Consider the following 9866-nt stretch of genomic DNA (forward strand, 5'->3'; position numbering starts at 1 on the left):
TTGGCGGGGACTGAGTGCAGTGACCGCCACCTCCCGCGTGTAGCCGGGGAACGCCCAGGAGAACGCGGCGGGGGGCGGCCAGGCCCGGCCCTGCCCGCGGGGCCCGCCCCTTCCGCTGCGCAGCCCTCATTGCTGGAGTCCCGAACAGTATCGGCCGTCCTTCACTCGCCTCTCTCCGCTTTCAACCTTATTGGTAGGTAGAGGGAGAGCGGAGCTGGCGTCGGCGGGGGGATTCGGGTCTCGTCTGGGGGATGGCGGATGCTGGAGGGTCGCCCAGTCCATCCTTCCCCGGGCTGGACGCCATCCCCCGGGGCCGAGCATCCCTGCGGGGCGGTCGGATGGTGTCTGGGGCGGGGGGCGTTGGAGGTCGGTCCCGGCAGCGGGGGGATGCGCAGGCCGGTGGCCGGAGCCGGGATGCGGTTCCTGCGGGTTCGTCTGGGACGGCGGCTCCTGGCTCTGCCCCCGGCCCTGCGCAAACACCCGCTGCGGGACCTCGTGCTCCGTGTGGCGGCCCCGTCCGGTCTGCGGCTGCCGCGGTGGGGGCGGAACTGCCGGCTTGGAGGGGAGGGAGGGAGGGATGTGCGGGAAGGGGAAGGTCGGGGGCAGCGCGCAGGGCTCCGTGGGGTGAGCGAGGGGAGCTTCGGGGCCGAATGGACACGAGCCGGGGAAGCCCCAGCAGGCTCACTGCTCCCAAACTGGTTGGTGGCTTGGCTACCAGTTCTCCAGCCCGGAGGCCTGATGGGCGCTCAGAAGGAAGGTGAATGCCAAAGAGCCATTAACGCAGAAGGTGTTTCTGCCTTCTGCAGGGAGGCTCTGGAAACTGCAAACAGAAGGGTCTTCAGTTACGTGCTGCCAAAATAATCTCTGCACCCATTTGGCCTCTCGCTGGGCATCAGCGAATGCCAGGAGGCAGAGCCCTGTGGCTGGTAACTGGTGGGGTGGAAGGAGCCCTGTGAGCAAGGGCAGCATGCCCCTGTGCTGCCTTCTATGAACTGCCCTCGGCAGCAACTGCAGCCCTTCCATCAATAAGTTCCCATCTGTGGTAGGTGACCTCTGAGTTTCAGTGTGCACATTTTGATTCACACTAGCCTGATTTCAACCAAATCATTCTGTCTATCTTTGCAGAACACGATGGCTACTCTCAAGGAGAAGCTGATGACCCCCATTGCTGCGGGAATCACAGTCCCAAACAACAAGATAACTATTGTGGGGGTTGGACAGGTTGGGATGGCCTGTGCTATCAGCGTCCTTGGAAAGGTATGGCTCAAGGACATGGTGTTAATATTCCCGCTGCTGTAATTTGCTGCATAGCCTGTTTGTCCTAGCAAATGGTGTGAACTTCAGTAGGTTAGTTCAGGAATGCACAGATGAATCATTTGCATTCTGTGCAAGCAAGCAATGACCTACACTGTTCATGCAGGGCTGGCTTCCTCATTCAGTTTCTCCTTGTTCTCTCACCTTTCCATCAGTGCTTAGTGATAAATCTCTCTTTAATTAGAGCTATTTTGCAGGCTGCTGGGAAATATAGTAAGCAGTGGCTCTGCTGCCACTGCCAGGCTCTTCTTGGTTTTGTTATTTTTTTTTATTTTTGCACAACAAAGCTGGAGTTTGCCCATCAGAGCTCCCCCACCTAGCAAAGAATGTGAACAGCAGAAATCCATGTGAAATGTGGGGTAGGAATCAGAACTGTGCATGTTTGCATTTGACTCTTATAATGCATGTGTGCTGTAATAAGTGAAAATACTGCTATCCCCTTTAGCAGTATGGTTATATGACTTTGTTTCCAGACAGGTTTTAGCGAGTTTTCTAAAAACTAAAAATACAGGGCTGGCGTTACAGGTTATTTTGACTTTTCCTGTTACTGGTTTCTGGGTTATTTTGGCAAATCTCATGTTGCAGTCTTTGAGCAAAGTGAAGGCTTATTATGCAATCAGTAGCTCTTGTACTTCGCACTTTGCTTTTAGAGACTATTGTGAATGAGTTAAATTTGATTCTTCTGATGCTGTTTTTGGAAAGACAATGGGGAGTTGCAGATCTTTTTTAAAAAGAAGGCATAAGCAGATAATATCTGGTTGCAGGTGCAGATCTTAAGTAGGTCATAGTGAGATCAAAAATCTTGCTTTTGGAGATGATCATTGCTATGCCTATTGCCTTGAGGATGCATGTTTTAAAGTACTGGAGTTTTAATCATTAAAAAATTAAGGGCTTTCCCTTGCTGATATTCATGAGCCTTGTGAGCAAGGAAAAACTTGAGTAAGAGAAGGCCCCAATGAAACTAAGTACTGATGTGAAAGTAACAGGGTGCACTCAATCCCCTCATCCACACCATTGATAAAGGCTGGCCTGAATACTGAGGCCTGGGGAACACCAGTCATGACCGGCTGCCAACTGGATTTGGCTCTGTTTGCCTCAATTTTTTGGGCCAGGCCATCCAGCCAGTTCTTTATCCACTGAAGAGTACACCCACCCAGGCCATGAGCTGCCAGCTTCTCCAGGAGAATGCTGTGGGATACAGTGTAAAAGGCCTTACTGGAGTCTACGTGGCTAAATCTGTTCTGTAAAGTAAATATTATGTAGTTGCTCTAGTAGTGAAGAGTTGGGTAAAGAACTTGTTTTCTCTTGCTACTATTTTAGTATTGAGGAAAAACAGTCTGTTCCCATTCTGAGATTTTTTGGTGAAGTGAATTGGTCGAAGTTGTGTTACAAGAGAATGCTTCCTTGATAATTATGTGATGTATTAGGTATTTAAATATTAAAATTAGGTCTATTTTTTGCTGGATATATTTAGGGGGATTGTTAAAACTCTGAGAGATACAACTTTTTCCCTAAGGAAATAACTGAATCCTGAAGTGTCTTACAGGGCAAGGCTTAGCTTTGCACACAAAATCTGAACAAGTCTATGAACCTGTACTGAACTCACCTCTGACTTTACTCCAAGATGCCTCACAACACCAAGACAGTCATGTCCTACTAGTTAACCTTTGGAGAAGAGATACTATTGGATGTGTACATTTTCCTTCAAAATGCAGTACAGGAGAAATCAGGGGTAGATCTAAAGTGCAAGTTAATTGCTACTAATAGTGTACTCCGTTGAAAGCTTCAAATTTTATTTTCTTCAGGGTCTTTGTGATGAGCTTGCTCTGGTTGATGTTTTGGAAGACAAACTGAAAGGGGAAATGATGGATCTACAGCATGGGAGCTTGTTCCTTCACACTCACAAGATTGTGGCAGACAAAGGTGTAGTGTTTTTTGTTTTGTTTTTTTTTTTTTTTTAAATTTAGTCCTGATATTCTGAATTTGCATAACAGGAGAGTTCTTAGTTGGGTAATCACAAAAACTCCAAGAATTTGGCGTTGAAAAGCTAAAGCTGATGAACTGGGTTGAGAGTTCATATGAACACTATAACAATGGGGGTGACTCTTAACTGAATGAAACTCTAGCATCTCTTTTTAGAAGAAATGTTATTTTATGGATAGTGGAAATGAGATTCAGAGGGGTTGAATGCACTCTCAAGACCCACGTCTTGCTATATCAGGACAATGTTAGAGATGGTGCTGGCTTTAATCTTGATGTCTCCATGTTTCATTGGTTTGAATGTATGTGCAGTGGAGAAACTACCCATAATAGCTATATGAACACAATGCTGTTGAAATGAGTGGTGTCTATTTTAAAAACATTCCCTGTCTTGTGTTGCAGACTATGCTGTCACAGCCAACTCCAAGATTGTGGTAGTAACTGCAGGAGTTCGTCAGCAAGAGGGCGAGAGTCGTCTCAACCTGGTTCAGAGGAACGTGAACGTCTTCAAATTCATCATTCCTCAGATTGTAAAGTATAGCCCCAACTGCACCATCCTGGTGGTTTCCAATCCAGGTAAGACAGTCTTTTATTGACAACTACTATTTGTTAGAGAACTAGTGTTTTGGTTTAGAAATCTCAAATACCAATGGAATACTGAAAGTGAATAGTGTTGTCTGTGTGGACATCTGCCATCTAGCTGCTAGCAGTTGAATGCAACCAAAATTCTGTATTTTCTGCTGCTGTCTATTTTCAGAGCTTCTTATGGTGTCCATATTACAAAAGCATGCCTCATGGTAAATATTTCACTTCTTCACATATCTAGGCTTAAGCAGCGGGTACTTTAAAACCTTTACCTCTAAAGGAGACATCTACTTTGCTCTTAAGTTGCTTGTAAATCATGACTTTTGTGTTTAGATGTGATGTGGCTATTTTGGGGGGATGCAGAACTTGCCCTATAGTCTTGTCTATATTTTCAGGAAAAAGTATTTGTGTGCTGAATCTTGTGGAAGGCTAACTGCGCTACCTAGTTCACTTGGATCACAAAAGACTTTGCTGTAACTGATGACACATATTTGTGTGCTCCCTTGCAAGCATCTCATTGCATGGAACAGCTTGGATATTTGGATGCTTATGCTGATATGCTCTGTAGGAGGTCTCTGTAGGGCTGTCTTTGCCTGATTCAGCATCTGAGCAAAGCCATTACTATAGAACACTGGCAATGAAGTGACACTGCTTGTTTGTTTTTTTAAAGGTAACTTGGCAGAGTCAAAACAGTGCATATAAAGCTGTCAACTTGGCTGGTGGTTGAATAGTTAGGTGTACAACTAGTACTACTGAAGATTCGTATAGTGAGCAAGTGGCAACTGTGCAAGTACAATAACTTGGAGCAATTTTGAACACTTATCTAAAAATGCAAGTCAAAGGTGAAATTGTTCCTGTTCTCGCAGGGCTGAATTCAAACAATAGACATCTCTCCGGTAGAGCAGCTGCAGGACGACTACAGCATGTTGCTTTTTCAGAAGAACTTTTATAATGCTTTGTTTTCTCAATGTGTGCAATTTTGTCCACTAGTCTTAAAGAGTGGAAGTTACTGTAAGCCCTTTAGAAGGGACCTTGGGGTGTTTGCTGCATGTGTGTTGGTTTGTGACCTTGATGTCCTTCCCTGTGACACTCGCCTGGATCTGTCTGGGCTCTGGTTCAAATAGCACTGTCCGCAGCCTGTCCTGAGTAGAAAGCCCTGCTGTAGGAAGACAATGAGATGACAAAGCAGCACTTGGAAGGCGTGGGTGTGTGTCTCAGCCTCTCACTGGAAAGCCAAATTATTCAGAGCAGATGTAGTTGCTTCATACAGAGGTAATCAGTAGCCTGTACAGATCGCTCTGGTCCTGGCAGGAACTCATCAGCTGAAGCTGTGGGGTAACTGTGCTTGACGAACATGCCATTTGTACCAGCAGGATGTGACCTGTACTGGGGTGACATGTTTTTGGTGCCTTAGCTCCCTCCTGAGAACTGGCTGGCTTTTGAGAGTTTTGGAGCCATAATTAATTATTGCAGCCTGTTTATTATTGTTCCTTTGGATGGGAGTTTTTCTGTCTGCTCACATACTGCTCTCTCTGCCACAACCTTGGTTTGATTTTTAATAAGACTGTACTAGTACTACTGAAGATTCGTATAGTGAGCAAGTGGCAACTGTGCAAGTACAATAACTTGGAGCAATTTTGAACACTTATCTAAAAATGCAAGTCAAAGGTGAAATTGTTCCTGTTCTAGCATGGCTGAATTCAAACAATAGACTTCTCTCTGGTAGAGAAGCTGCAGGAGGAGTATTGCATATTGCTTTTTCAGAAGTACTTTTATAATGCTTTGTTTTCTCAATGTGTGCAATTTTGTCCACTAGTCTTAGATAGTGGAATTTACTGTGGGCTCTTTGGAAGGTGGTGATGTACTTTTTGTGCCTTAGTAGAGCAAATGGTTTGTTTCAGATCTGTAGAGAGAAATATATTCCCTCCTGAGAACTGGCTGGCTTTTGAGAGTTTTGGAGCCATAATTAATTATTGCAGCCTGTCTATTATTGTTCCTTTGGATGGGAGATTTTCTGTCTGCTCACATACTTCTCTCTCTGCCCCAACCTGGGTTTGATTTTTAATAAAACTGTATTTTTAGAGCCACATTCAGCCAAAGCATAGAGCTTATCTGGCTTTTCATGCTGCAGAGTTAGTGCAGAAACTGCTTAATGCACAAATCTGTCTAGGAAACGAACCTGAAGTAGTTAACAAGTAGAAACAGTATGTAAATCTCACACATGTTTTGTTTTCAATTGCTTTACCTCTTACAGTGAAGTAGAAGGTAACATTACTTCAGGAAACTGCTTGAATGTTCTAGCTATATGAATAGTTTGGTCCCAATTCTGGATGCTCGAGGGATTTAGCTGTGACAAAGAAGTACCTACAACTCTGACTGGTAGAATCCCAATCTCTGAAGACTTTCCTCAATTTTTTTTTTAATAGTAGCTAGACATATGCTAAATTTTAAGAAGTCAGACCTAAAATACTGTGACCAATGAGCCCATCTGTGGTGAGCCCTCTGACAGATGGCAGCAAAGTAATTGTTGGAGCATTCTTGGGTGATGCGAAGGGTTTAATTTACTCTGCATGTTCTTCTTTGCAGTGGATATATTAACTTATGTGACATGGAAGCTGAGTGGCCTGCCAAAACACCGTGTGATTGGAAGCGGCTGCAATCTGGACACAGCCAGATTTCGCTACCTGATGTCTGAGAGACTTGGTATCCACCCAGATAGCTGCCATGGCTGGATCCTGGGAGAACATGGTGATTCTAGTGGTGAGCAGTTCTGACCTTCTTGGGAATAAGCAGTCCAGTGTTGGAAGTTGAGGCCTAAGGGGTGTTACAAAATTCTGAAAAAACAGATGCAGCTGAGCATGACTAACCAGCACCTTGTTGTATTTTTATGGAGACTGGAGTTGAGGCAAGTCCAGGAAGTCTACCTACACATTTTTAATACAAGTGATTATGGTTGTATGATTAAATCCTGAACTGAAAAGGCCAATTTTGATAAAGTTGTGTCCTAAATGGAATGGTATGCTACTTCTGTTTTTTCTCATTTTTTGAAGTACCATAACATCGTCTCTAGCATAGTTCTCTTTTGAAAGCAGTATTAGCTCTCGTTAGGTCAATGGTAGAGCTTGTTGCAAGTAGTAGGAAAAAGCTAGTGATCAAGTTTCAGGCTATCAAAATCATCCCTTACCTTATTTTGTGACTTTCCTCCATGAAATTTAAGAGAAGATGGTCTTAAAAGCTTTTGACATCAATGATGGTTATTTTTCTTAACTCAGTTTATGCATTTCCACTTAGACATAAAGAGTCGTCGTCAGAAAGTGATATTGAACCTGAAGTTCTCTCTCTGTTGCAGTGGCTGTCTGGAGCGGAGTTAATGTGGCAGGTGTTCCTCTCAAGGAGCTGAATCCTGCCATGGGAACTGACAAAGACAGTGAGAACTGGAAGGAAGTCCACAAGCAAGTGGTTGACAGGTACAGTGAATAAGGTGGATATATGTGATGCTGAAAATAGCCAGTCTGCACGCTGCAGTTCCACTCTGCTGCAGATTCATGCCCTTGAGTTTAGAGGGTTGCATGAGTAAGTGCCACTAGTGGTTTAAACACAGAAATGCAGGGTTTCAGGTCGTAAGCTTTATTATCCTGCAGTGAGACAACTTACTGTGTAACATACACACTTCAGTACTGCAGCGTTACAGCTGTGTGTACTTGTTTTCTCACAAGTAGCTTCTTAAATGGTTAAGTTAGTTCAGAAGGTGCAGGACTCTAGAGAAAGGTAGTAGGTTTCTGTGAGCAGAGTGTTGGAGTTGATTTGGGGAAAACTTTGTTCATGGATTTAGGAAAATTTATGTAGAGGTAGCCATACATGTCATTAATTCACTTGTACGCTAGTGAAATAAGGACTACGCTGGTACAAATTGTGTGCAGATTTGTGTGTAGATAGCGTATGGTTTTGATTCTAACTGTTTACCTACTCCAAATGCACTCAGAATAGTTGTGCCACTGACTGAAATAGAGAACTCATTCCAGTGTAGGAGTTGATTTTTCTGCTTAATACTAAGAACTGTTCTTAGGAAGCTGTTTTTCAAGTACTGGGGCTTCTTTATTGTAGGTATAGGATAATGTAGACTTCAATCTTTAGCCTTTAATGGTGAAATACATAACTCTTACTTTGTTTTAATTCCAAAAATTGTAATGTATCACAGGAGTTGAGGATTTTTTTTTTTTTCCATGGGGAAGCATTCATTCACCATAAGACTTGGCATTCATACAGTGTCTTGAAGACATCTTAATGCAACTGTATTTCACTGTTTCTCTAGTGCCTATGAGGTAATCAAACTTAAGGGATACACGAACTGGGCTATTGGCCTTAGTGTTGCTGACCTTTGTGAGACCATGCTGAAGAACTTGTACCGGGTTCACTCAGTCTCAACACTCTTAAAGGTAAGAAGTGGTGGCTAATTGGATGCTCTGGTTCATTTTGCTGTTACTGAAAAGAGAAGTAGTCTCAATTAGCAAGGTGCTGAACAAACGAAGCTTTGTAAAATACTGCTTTGAATTTTAAATGGGAGCTTATTATTGCAACTTTTTCTAGTCTGACCTCTTAGCGTACCCTTCTTGCTAGTATGGAGCTGAAAATTGTTCTCTGTACCCAATGTTGTAGTACCTTTGTGTGAAGTTTGCTGTGTGTGGCATGCAGATTCATTAAAAGGAAGTTTCAGTGCAAAAATTGCAAGTTTCATGAAGGTCTGGCTGCAATTCCATGAACTGCTGGCTAGCAAAGGTGCTGGGAAGTGAGTTGTGTCCTTTGTATAGCTAGTGTAACTGACTGCATCCAGCCTGTGCCAGCTGTGCTGCTGGTGCAGCAAGGACTCTGAGCAGGCTGAACTTGCTGCTCCCTGTAGTAGGAAAAAAGATTTGCCATAATCCTGTCTTTGAATTTTGTCAGCCACTTGCTGTATTTAAATAAAAGTGAGGTGTTTGGGGCTGGGGTTTCTGAAATCAGCCATCTTAATATTGCCAATCTGAAACAGCTCTGTACTCTTTGTTTTCCAAAGACATAGCACCTGAAAAATTTCTGCAGGTTGCAAAATGATAGTCTGGAGCTCTGCTCTCAGAAGGTTCCTGCTGTACAAACTAAAAGCATATGTAGGGTGATGGGTTCATGTCTGAATGATCTCTGTTGTTTGTGGCAGGGTATGTATGGCGTTGAGAATGATGTCTTCTTGAGCCTTCCTTCTGTCCTAAGTGCTGCTGGACTGACCAGTGTCATCAACCCGAAGCTGAAGGATGATGAGGTGGCTCAGCTGAAGAAGAGCGCAGAGACACTGTGGAACATCCAGAAAGATCTCCAAGATCTGTAACTCATGAATGTTAAATTCCAGTAACAGGTAAAAAGTGTGTTGTATGCAAATGTGGGGTTTATTCACTGTACATCTCTATGGTTAACATTTAATGCTCTTCCAGGCTGAGCTTTGTTCACCCTAGCTAAACTTATGCTTACTGTAACGCACAAACCTGATGAACAAATAAAGCAACTTTCAGGCATATTTTGTTGTCCTAGTGACTTATTTTCAGTATTTAAATTAGCTTACTCTGGCATTCTATTTTAATGTTTGCCACAGACCACATGGAAGTGTGGACACACATGTCCTTTAAAAAGTTCAGAAATAATGTAGGAATGGCCTGTGGTGGGATTTCATTAACACAGTCTTACTGAAAGCATTTTCTGCAGGATAGATTAATTTTAAATCCAGAAGTTAAGTGTAGTTGATTCCCAGACGTGTTTCTGATATAGTAGTTTGTATTTTTATACCTGATGAGTAGAGGAAATTGAATGGGGATTTACCTCTGGGTCACCTGCCAAAAATGCCAGTGTTTAGATTCTGTAAACCACTGGCCTAGAAAAATGGTTCTGTGGATCCTTTGCTCTCCTGGATTCAATTATTTGGCTGTTACTGGTGATAAGAGGAACAAAAACATTCTAGAAACCCC

General features: G+C 43.5%; 1 protein-coding gene across 1 annotated transcript; it reads left to right on the plus strand.

Annotated features, from left to right (window-relative positions):
• The first annotated feature begins 10 nt into the window (after nt 1-10).
• On the plus strand, nt 11-9421 carry LOC102094366 (L-lactate dehydrogenase B chain-like). Its single transcript, XM_065032126.1, has 8 exons — nt 11-193; nt 1126-1257; nt 3120-3237; nt 3697-3870; nt 6466-6639; nt 7229-7346; nt 8192-8315; nt 9068-9421. Exons 2-8 carry the CDS (start codon nt 1132-1134, stop codon nt 9233-9235), a joined length of 1002 nt encoding a protein of 333 aa, XP_064888198.1. The 5' UTR covers nt 11-193; nt 1126-1131; the 3' UTR covers nt 9236-9421.
• Nucleotides 9422-9866: the final 445 nt, after the last annotated feature.

Source organism: Columba livia, chromosome 1 (assembly GCF_036013475.1).
Source record: "Columba livia isolate bColLiv1 breed racing homer chromosome 1, bColLiv1.pat.W.v2, whole genome shotgun sequence".
Classification (NCBI taxonomy): Eukaryota; Metazoa; Chordata; class Aves; order Columbiformes; family Columbidae; genus Columba; species Columba livia.

Excerpts from the sequence above, each read along its gene's own strand:
- LOC102094366 (XM_065032126.1), top strand. The coding sequence starts at position 1,132 with ATGGCTACTCTCAAGGAGAAGCTGATGACCCCCATTGCTGCGGGAATC. Across the intron at positions 3,238-3,696 it reads CAAGATTGTGGCAGACAAAG|ACTATGCTGTCACAGCCAAC; the intron begins GTGTAGTGTTTT and ends CTTGTGTTGCAG. Across the intron at positions 8,316-9,067 it reads CAGTCTCAACACTCTTAAAG|GGTATGTATGGCGTTGAGAA; the intron begins GTAAGAAGTGGT and ends TGTTTGTGGCAG.